General features: G+C 40.0%; 1 protein-coding gene across 1 annotated transcript; it reads left to right on the top strand.

Moving 5' to 3' along the window:
• The first annotated feature begins 447 nt into the window (after positions 1-447).
• LOC106091066 (tryptophan--tRNA ligase, cytoplasmic) lies at positions 448-11,037 on the top strand. Its single transcript, XM_013257478.2, has 6 exons — positions 448-576; positions 787-1,089; positions 1,172-1,400; positions 1,487-1,669; positions 10,133-10,712; positions 10,774-11,037. The coding sequence occupies exons 2-6, from the start codon at positions 972-974 to the stop codon at positions 10,885-10,887; spliced, it is 1,224 nt and encodes a 407-aa protein (XP_013112932.1). The 5' UTR covers positions 448-576; positions 787-971; the 3' UTR covers positions 10,888-11,037.

The following is an 11,037-nucleotide window of genomic DNA, read 5'->3' as shown; positions in this document are numbered from 1 at the left end:
TTCGATTTCGAGCGATTCGTGATAGGGCGGTCCTTGTGGCACTGGACCTATCGAAGGCATTCGACACGGTCAGCCATGCCAAATTATTTGAGGACATCGCCAGCACGTCCCTACAGCCAGGCTTAAAACGTTGGGTCGAGAATTATTTGTGTGGTCGCCAGTCATTTTGTGGAATTTAGGGATAAGAAGTCGAAGCATCGTAGAGCGAAACAGGGTGGGGTGATATCTCCGGCACTGTTTAACCTCTACCTTTCCTCCATTCCACCCCCTCCAGACTGTATAGAGATCGTACGGCTGTCTCCTCAGTTCTCATGTGGCTATAATTTGGATTTTGTAGCACATTTATTTTGCATAAACTATTCCTAAATACAAATAAGTATGTATATATTTATTTCATATTATACAATAATTACATTAAAAAACTTGCATTTTTACTTTTGTTTTAATTATTTATATCAAAAACAATTTTATTCGATTGCTTACGAGTGGATTTGGAACAGCTGATACTCGATTGGGCTCTCGTTAACGAATGCCAACATCTCGAATGTCGAAAGTGCTTATACGTTAACGAATACGGTAATGACAAAACAAAAATTTTCGAACAATTTTACTCGTTCACGTATGCGGTAATTCGGCCCCTGGATTATTGTTCGACATCCACTCAGTTTATTTGTCTTGAAAATTACCTTTGTAAACCTACCTTTATCAAATATTCGCCAGTACTTGACGGCGTCATTTTTTTATACATGTACTTTGTACTTTTATAATTTTTTTATAATTCACTAGGATTGACTGGAGGGAACTGACCGTTATTTGAATTTTCTACGTAATATGTCATCATTCATCAATTCGTTCAAGGCACGCCGCATATAAAAGAAGGTACGATCGCTTCTTTTCATTTTAGTAAAGAAAAGTGCGTCTATTAGAAAGAAATTGTTTCGAGCAAAGAGGAGTGCGCTAATTTTTAGAAAATGAGTGATGAACTAAGTGGTGCTGTACAAAAAATATCTGTCGAAGATGAAGATATTGTTAATCCATGGACGGTGGAAAGTATCAGTGATGCAGGCATTAACTACGACAAGCTAATTGGTAAGTATTGGTTTGGCTAATGAGTCAGCCTGCTTTATTTATTTAAATTGTGTATATATATTTATTTGGTATATTCCCCTAGACCGCTTCGGTTCAACACGCATTAATGAAAATTTGATAAAGCGCATAGAAAAGATAACTGGGAAGCCAGCCCATCACATGATTCGGCGAGGAATATTTTTCTCGCATCGGGAATTGGATGTTATATTAACATTATGGGAAAAGGGCAAACCGTTTTATTTATACACCGGTCGTGGGCCAAGTTCGGAGTCGATGCATATGGGTCATCTAATACCTTTCATAATAACAAAGTAAGTTTGCAAAATCAAAAGCTATGCATTTAATTCTGCAAAAAATTGTGTCGCTAATATGTATGTGTTTTTGTGTTAATTTTTAGATACCTCCAAGATTCCTTTAATGTGCCTTTGGTAATTCAAATGTCCGATGATGAAAAATCATTATGGAAGGATTTAAAAGTAGAGGATGCTATTAATTTAGCCCATGAGAATGCCAAGGACATCATAGCAATGGGATTTGATCTAGAGAAGACCTTTATTTTTAACGACTTGACATTTATGGGGTAAGTTCGAATGAATCTGTTAAACAAGAGAAGGTATTATTTAAAAATTTCAATTGACCAAAATTCAATAACATAATGTTTAAGGTGATATATATATACCCTTTAAGGATATATTTCAAGAAAAAAAGGAACTATTGAAATTTTGCTAGAGAATCCTCCATCATGTATCACGCGTCACAAGGGAAAAAATTATTTATATATTTGATACTGGCCACAAGATAATTATATAATTAGTATTGGCAATTAAGTGTTTGTGGCACCACATTGGTGCCACATATCAACAAAGACAGTAGACTTCATTTGCCGATGTCGATATATTTTTTGCAGTCACTGATATCCAAGGGAAATTACCTAACCAATATCTTAGTCAGCTTTTTTTATTGAAATGCTTACGAGCCAGCCAGCCAGCAAATGAGGGCTCATTAAAAACACAAATAATCTTAATATCTTCCAACAGCTTCCTTTTTTTTTTTTGTTTGGGATGAATGTGTTTGTTCTCTCCAAAAACCATTCTCCAAAGCAATTAAAAATAAGAAAAACAATACATAAAATTTACACTAAACAACAAAGGTTTATCATTAAGCCATAAAAATGAAGAAAAAATCAGTCTGTGTGTAGAGATGGGATTCTAACCGTTATTTATAAATAAACACTAGAAATTTAGCTTTTGGCCACAACTGATTGCCAACCCCGCACGGGATAACTATGAGCATCACAAAGGCTGGAACTTTGAGCTCAAATCTGTGTGCTGTTCTTCGTTATCATGAGAAGCTTAGCTGGGCGCGTCTACAGGTTGGGGATAGTGGTATGCACTATACGAAGTAACTGTAAATGCAGTATAGGGGACAACCAGCTGTCCCCGACCTCTCCCGTGCGGCAATATACGCAACAGCAGCATCCCAGCCCCAATATTGTGGATTTCATGACTCGGAGAAATATATTGGGCGCAGCGATTCAGGAGACAAAGCTGAGCAACACCTGCAACTTGCACAGTTGTCACGGATACAATGTGCCACGTAAGGATCGCTCAAGGAATGGAGATGGGGGATTGACCTTCGTGATACACCATTCCGTGGAATGTAGACCCATCTTGCCTGCCCATGGCGCTAGTTACCCCTACATGGAGTGCATGGGGATAGCAGTCAGGTCCGGTACTGCCGAGATAGAGGTATACAAGTCCCGACATAAGTGGGTTACTATCTGCCCATAATCGTCTGGTATTAGGGGACTTTAATGCTAATCACACTTCATGGCATTCTCCCCTAGGTAAGGACCAGCGTGGCATAGCTTTGGCAGAGCAGATTGAAGGTATCACGTTTTGCACGGTGAATTAGAATGCTTCCACTAGTATTACGAGGAAGTGCAGCAGCTCGCCAGACATTTCCATTGCATTCCCTGATTTCCTGAGTGACGTATTCTGGCAAGCCGTCAACTCTTTGGTGTCAGACCACCTCCCCATAATTCTTACCATCGACCGACCACCGAACTTCATAAACTCTGACCGTCGGACGTTTAGCAATCAGAAGAAGGCCGATTGGGCTGGCTTCAGAGAGTATACCAATCGCCGCTTCAGTGAACTGCCACACTGACAAAGAAACCTTGTTGACCACGTACAAAGCAATTGGCCGGTCTGTGGCAGCGCCAGTGCGGTCTCGTCAGCTTTGTGACACGTAGTGGTATAATACTCAGATCTGTCAGAATGCCACCCTCCGAACTGCGACGGGCTGTCTCCTCAGTACTCAGAGAAAGTACTCTCGCAGAGATAGTACTAATTTTCCCGTGCCGGGTGGAAAATTAGTATCGGAAAAAGGCCGAATTGCTTACAGTTTCGAAAATTCTAATGGAAAATGTTGTGAAATGGAAACCCAAACCATAATAAATCCCATGGCAGCCGTTTGTACGTACCGGATTGACCCAATGAAGTCCTTCATCAGCAAGTCCTTCATGTGCAACACACTGCTACAACAACAACCAAACCAGAATCCTGTGTCAGAAAATGGGAAAATTGCGAGGCTAAACAAATTAAAAAGATGCCTATGTTGTCAAAATAAATTATTGAACATAGGTTGATATATTCGAAATAGTCAAAGATGTTATTTTTAGATGGGCAAAAGAAGAATGGCGCAATATTCTTTGGTCTGATAGCTAAAAATCGCCCAAATAGGCGATTATATAATGTAATTAGACCACCTAAAGCTATAGCAAACCCCAAGTATACTGTATTAACTGTGAAACATGTCTTTGGAAACATATTGGGTTGGATAATGTTGACATTTTCGGGGCTGTATCCTTACATTATCTGAAGACCGCAGGCAAGCCAAATAAATTTTCCAACTGAATAAGAGCCTTAACCACACTTCTTAATACAGACATTTTTGGCATAGAAGCAATAAAATGTCTGTCTTGGAGTGGCTTTCAAAGTTTCCGAATCTAAATTCGATTGAAAATCTGCGGAATGTCGTTTGAACTCAAATTAGAAGATCACTTTCGTCCAACTCAGATCAATTTTTGGTTACTCATTTAAGCTTCATAGGTAGTTATACCAGTTTTAGTTCGCCAGAACGGAACCGACTCTATGCATGGGGTTATACAAAGCCTTTTTAAATACAAGAGATCGTTAAGTGACTCTGTTAGAACACAATTTGGGTACATTCGTAACTCAAAACTTGCCTCTTTTTTTCTAATTTTACCATTTTTTCGTGTAAAAACCAGAAGTGTCCCTATAATTTTCCACAGGTTAGGTTAGGTTGAAAAGAGGGTGCATATATTAATCCGTCCCATGCCATTATGGACATACACCTAAGCCAGTAATCGGCTTGTTGTGCGCTCTAAAAACTATAAAGTAACCTCTAAAAAGAACAGGAATTCCGTACTACTTACAAAATCCTTAATGGTTTTCAATGCCACTCCCCTAAGTTGGTTCATGTCTGATATTGTGTCTCCACCTAAGTACCGGTATCTGTTGTACGCGAAAGCCGGACAATGACAAAGGAAATGCTCCAACGTCTCATCATCTTCCCCGCATGCCCTAAACATGCTATCACTTGCCGCACCGATTTTACATAAGTGAGCTCGAAGTCCTATGTGTCCCGTTATGATACCAATAGCTATACTGACCTCCTTCTTGCTTCCTTTCAGTAATAGCCTCGTCTTCTCACGATCTGGGTCCCCCCCATAGGATTTTCGCCGTCCTACCGAACGTTTCGCTGTTCCACAATGTTGCATGCGCATTCGTCGCCCACTCCCTTAACTCGGATTGCGTCGACACGAAAGTCTTCGGGTTAACCAAGTTTATTGATTGCTGTCCTCTGGCCTTCACCGTCTGCCCTTTCATTTCCCCTTACTCCGTTATGGCCCGGCACTCAAACGATGCGAATTTTCCCATCCTCAGAGAAGGTGTTAATCTCCTTACACTGCAAGACTGTTCGTGACCTTACCGTCCTGGTTGTTATTGCCCTTATGGCAATTTTACTGTCCGTAAAGATGTTCGCACTCGACGTCCTCGCGCTAGCACCACACCACTTCACACATTCCGTGAGCGCTCGGATTTCCGCCTGCAGGACCGTATTATGGTCAGGCAATCTAAAACAGATGTCAGTTCCTGGGTTTCCAATGTATACCCCCAGGCCCACTCTGTCCTCTAGCTTTGATCCATCCGTGTAACATGATCTTCCAGATGGCAGTACTAGGGTTCCGTCAATCCAAGACTGTGGCGATGGCAGCAGTGCGTCGCACTCGATCTCAAGTGTCGTCTCAGATATCCAATCGGAAACCTCTCCCCATCCTTCCAGGTTTCCTATCGCCGCCTCGATTATACAGCGATGGTATGAGCTGCTTCCATCCTCAATCCATTCTCCCATCGCCTTAAGGTTTATAGCTGCAATGGCTGCGGCTAGCAGCCACCAAACTACTGAGACGTAAGTAAGTATTGGTCTAATCACGTTGCTGTAGACTATCCTGGACTATCCTAGGTTCAGGCCCCATTTCGAGCCTACGGCCCGTCTACATAATGTGCCCAACATCTGTGAGCCTTCTCAGTACGAATGTGGTTGTCGTCGAGGAAAGCGTTGTGCGAAAATTTTGGCAAGATTGGTCAATAAATGCGCCTGCAGTGGTTCTTGAAGTGAAAATCGGGCGAAGTACATATATGGGAACTATTGGGTTGCCCAAAAAGTAATTGCGGATTTTTCATATAGTCGGCGTTGACAAATTTTTTCACAGCTTGTGACTCTGTAATTGCATTCTTTCTTCTGTCAGTTATCAGCTGTGACTTTTAGGTTGCTTTAGAAAAAAAGTGTAAAAAAAGTATATTTGATTAAAGTTCATTCTAAGTTTTATTAAAAATGCATTTACTTTCTTTTAAAAAATCCGCAATTACTTTTTGGGCAACCCAATATATCTAAATCTATACGGATTTCTATGAAATTCATCAGTAATACTAAGAGTCATAAGAAAATCCTTCCTGCCAGATTTCGAGAGACTCGGTTAACAAATGGGCACATTATTGCAAGTATTTCTCAAAATCGGATGAACTTTATATGGGAGCTAAATCTATACTGATTTCTATGAAATTCACCAGTAATACTGAGAGTCATAAGAAAATCCTTCCTCCCAGATTTCGAGAGACTCGGTTAACAAATGGGCACATTATTGCAAGTATTTCTCAAAATCGGATGAACTTTATTGCTTCAGATTTTGGAAGATTGAGCTTGCATTGGCTCCAGGAGAGAAAATCGTGCGATATACATATGAGAGCTATATCTAAATCTGAACCGATTTCTATGAAATTCACCCGAAATGCCGAGAATCAAGAGAAAATCCTTCTCGCCGAATTGCGATAGAATCGGACGACAGTCCATATCGGACGGAGCTATATCCAAAACTGAACCGATTATGTGCCAAAATTGAAGACGGTCAGATGAAAATCGCGATGTGTAGTTTGTACACAAATTATAAACATGGACAGACAAACAGACGGACATAGCTAAATCGAATCGGAAAGATATTCTGAGTCGATCGGTATACTCATCAATGCGTCTATCTCTCTTCCTTCTGGGTGTTACAAGCAAATGCACTAAGTTATAAAAAAAATGTTGTTCCGTGTTATCATTCACACATACCCATAATGCGGTTGAACGCAATGTTTGTTTCCGACAAGAAATTCTACACCAACTCTTGATTCAATTTTGAGGGAAGTGCCTGGAATTTTAATAGTTCTCTGTGTGTTTATATGGGTGTTTGTATCGATTATTTCTAAGAAAACGAATGATATATGTACCCAGAGACAAAAGCAATCCATTTGCTTTACGGGAAAGTACCTAGAAAAATCAATTTCTGTATAATTCGATATCATAAAGTAAGTGAAAAAAAAAATTATTTAGAAGATAAAATAAACATTGAAGAGATATGTGTAAGAATATAAACCAGTAATTTATTATTAATAGGAAATACTATGTTTTTATACCCTTCACCATAGTATGGAGGCATAGTAATCTTATCATTTCATTTTTGACACATCGAAGTATTGAGCTTAGTGCTCATAAGTGTATCTACCCATCTTGAAATAATTGACAAATGAAGTAAATCGGTTCATATTTTGATATGTATCCCTTATAAGCCTATCATTGTTTGATTTCTTAAACCTTTAGAAGCTTACGTTTGCCCGTTCTGAAATTTGTTCTACGAAATGCAGTAAGGATACCCAAGAATCAAACTTTATAGATCACAGATAGGTCCATAAGTTCATTTAGTCCCCATATTAGTCTTTCAGTTTGAATCTTAAGACTCAAGAATAGTCAATTTTTACATGATTTTGTTCAATGTTGGGGAAACGTGGGTGTATGCCAAACGCTAGTTATGCTGGTTGGATGTCATGCATAAATTTCAGACATTTAACCGAATCCATAATCAAAATACGACTACGATATACATAATAAGAGTGTTTGACTCTTTTTTTATTATAACCTACAATAAAACGTCCCAGCAAAATAGATTGAAAGTTATTATAAATAAACAGCATTTTAGCGACGAACTTTGTTTTTTTTTTCCCCATATCTTTGGAAGTAATGTAGAATAGCATTGACTATGCTAACTTTAAATGCTTCTGGACCCGGCACGGAATAGCTGTGAGCACCACATAGGCGGGAGCTTTTGAGGTCCAATCTGTGCGGTGTTCATTCCTGTCACGAGAAGCTGTGAGCTACTGGACGCGTCCACATACGGAGTAGCTGCAACGGCAGTCGCGGACAATCAGCGGTATCGATCGGAGAGAGTCTCATTGAGAGGTCGGGTGGCAAAGGCTCTTGCGTAAATGCTGGGTGCCTACAATGTTCGATACCAATGACCATCATGTTCCCGCGGCGATTGGTCGTACAGACCGGAACGGGGTTGCTCGCCTATAAGAGCTTGATGAGGATCGCCACCTCCGCTGTGGCCACAACAAGAATATTCATTGGGGGAATTATAAATGGATTGCATGTTTTGTAGCTTCAAAGCGACATATCCTTAGTCGTGTGCTGTGCATTTGCTTAAAAAGGGATTTCGTCATACTCTTGCAGAATTTTTGGTCGATTTTTCACTTGAAGCTTCTATGGTAATTTTCTTTTATGTCGACTTTACGTTTTTCTTACTTTTTGCTAAAATCATTGAAATTTAAAAAACAACATTGAAAATATTGATCCTTAACAGCTATAAAAAAGAGCATAAAATTCGCTGAAAAGGGTGTAGAAGAAATTTGGGGCAGTTTTGGAGTACATCCATATCCCCAAAAACTACATTTTTTCTACATCTTTGGAAGCAAACATTTTGCTGGTCTGTGGTATAGGGTATTATAACTTAGTGAATTTGAATGTAACATCCAAAAGAAAGAGAGCTAGACCCATTGATAAGTATACGGATCGACCCAACATATCTTTCTGATTCGGTTTAGGTATGTCCGGCCGTCTGTGCATGTCAATATGTGTACAAAGTACATTACGCACATTATTTCCGATCATCTTGAAATTGAAAATAGATGATCCCCACAAAGAATTCTCTTGAGACTCTTGACATCAATGATGTATTTCAAAGAAATCGGTTCATATATTTAGAAGCTTGCATAACTCCCATACGAATGTTTCGACCGATTTTCACTTCGTGGGCTTTGGCAGGCGCAATTTTTAACCGATCTCAAAATTTTGCAACAAAACTTTCCTCTATGATTATCAAAACATGTACGGATGTGGTCGAAAACGCTTGTTGTAGCCACATTGGTATGTGGAGTTAGTGATCCTCGTCAAGCTTAAACCAGTGAGCGATATCGTTCTGGTCCATACGACCGATCGCCACTGGAACGTTAAGACCATTGGTTATTAAAAGGCGGATCTCTACTCGATAGCGCTGATTGTCCGCGGCCGCAATAGCAGCATTTCACTCTTCGCGACCTGTGGACCCGCCTGGTAGCTGTCAGCTGAGCTTCTCTTGTTGACGATGAACCCAATACAAGTAGTAGCTTAGAGTTCCAACCCATGTGTTGCTCCCAGTCATGTCGTGCCGGGAGATATAGCTCTCATATACGAGTATATATAAGAGCTATGTGGCGGTGGCATGCAAAGCAGTTATTGTGCTGTACAGTCTTCAAAATCCATGCTGATGCTCGGCGAATGGAAATTCTTCAACGAGGCTCGCTCAAGTGTCTTGGCTACTGGTGAAACAAGGAAGATCGAACTCACGTGACCCGCAGCCAGGGACTTCAGCGACGCCCGACTGTTAACATAAATCGTAACATTCTGTTATGGCGCCGCTCCTAACTCAGAGCCAAATCCAAGGCCCTGAGTATCAGAAAAATCTCTGCCTGAACGACACTGCATCCATTTAGAAGTCTATGTGACTCCCTAAATTCTAGGAATTCAACAAATACCCCTGCTCCGGTGCCCCCATTCATGCCTCGGTCTGAAGGCAGTCTTCAGCTCTGCGCAATCCACGTACAAATGCAAAAGCTTCAGATGAAGTATTGTATTCAGCGCTGCTCTCGGAGCACTCCTTGCTCCCCTATATAAGCACCACCACAATACCCTGTAACTTCTCCAACACATGGTGTACATACTCTGCGCTTGTTGTTGTTGTAGCAGTGTGTTGTACACTGAGGCGGCAGCACTTGCCGATGAAGGAATCCATCGGGTCAATTCGGTACGTACAACCGTTTTGTGACCCCTTCTCAGAAAAAAATCCTATTTTTGCCCGTTTTCAAAATTTCTCAACGGTTTCCCAGACAACGGGACTAATGAGAAGCCCTAGCCAAGATTTTAAACATCCGTCAATGGCATGCTATTTATGACCAATTTTCTATTGGTAGGGGAAAAATATCATACAAATTTATTGTGATAATAAATATAACTAATTTTTATTTTTGTCTGCAAACATAATGAATCAAATCGGTAAATTTCGTTTTGTTAGTATAAAAAAAATATTTTTTTTTTATTTCAGGCAATGTCCAGCTTTTTATCAGAATATAATTCGTATGCAAAAATGTGTGACTTTCAATTCAGTTAGAGGTTTATTTGGTTTCACTGATTCCGATTTGGTGGGAAAGATTGCTTTTCCGATTGTGCAGGCAGCACCAGCTCTATCCACTACATTTCCTTTTATTTTTGGCAACCAGAAAGTTCATTGTTTAGTCCCTTGCGCCATTGATCAAGATCCATATTTCCGCATGTGTCGCGATGTGGCGCCACGTTTGGGTTTCCCCAAATGCGCTTTAATACATTCGACATTCTTTCCTGCATTGCAGGGTCCTAAATCGAAAATGTCCGCAAGTGAGGAGAATTCTGCAGTGTTTTTGACCGATACACCTAAGCAAATTGCCGATAAAATCAATAAATACGCTTTCTCTGGTGGTCGCGCTACAAAGGAGGAACACCAAAAACTAGGTGGCAATCCGGATATTGATGTTTCCTTCCAATTGCTAAACTTTTTCATGGAAGATGATGCCAAATTGGAGGAGATTCGTTTAGCTTATTTGAAGGGCGAATTGCTGTCGGGAGACATAAAAAAGAAGGCCATTGAGGTAAGGTTTGCCTGGAATAGCGAATGATGAAGTGATTGTTAATTCCGTATTTCTTTTGCAGACTATTACGCCTATTGTTGAGCAGCATCAACGAGCTCGTAGATCAGTGACCGACGAAGTATTACAAAGCTTCATGAAGATACGCCAGTTACATTTCAAAGGATGCTCTATTTAGCATTGTTCGTTCGCTCATCACAAAAGGAAATTATAAACCTACATATCTATATTCTGTTTGTTTGTTTTTGATGTTTTTTTTAAGCTTTACATATGTATAATAAATATATAGGGTAAATTGCGTTCTATTCGAATGCAATTTTCATATAAA

The sequence above is a fragment of the Stomoxys calcitrans genome, chromosome 2, assembly GCF_963082655.1.
Source record: "Stomoxys calcitrans chromosome 2, idStoCalc2.1, whole genome shotgun sequence".
NCBI classification, from domain to species: Eukaryota; Metazoa; Arthropoda; class Insecta; order Diptera; family Muscidae; genus Stomoxys; species Stomoxys calcitrans.
This window is presented reverse-complemented; position numbering and strand designations above follow the sequence as displayed.

Bases quoted from the DNA above. Each gene is read 5' to 3' on its own strand.
- LOC106091066 (XM_013257478.2), top strand. From the start codon at position 972: ATGAGTGATGAACTAAGTGGTGCTGTACAAAAAATATCTGTCGAAGAT. The intron at 1,401-1,486 runs GTAAGTTTGCAA...GTTAATTTTTAG, and splicing joins ATACCTTTCATAATAACAAA to ATACCTCCAAGATTCCTTTA. The intron at 10,713-10,773 runs GTAAGGTTTGCC...TTTCTTTTGCAG, and splicing joins TAAAAAAGAAGGCCATTGAG to ACTATTACGCCTATTGTTGA.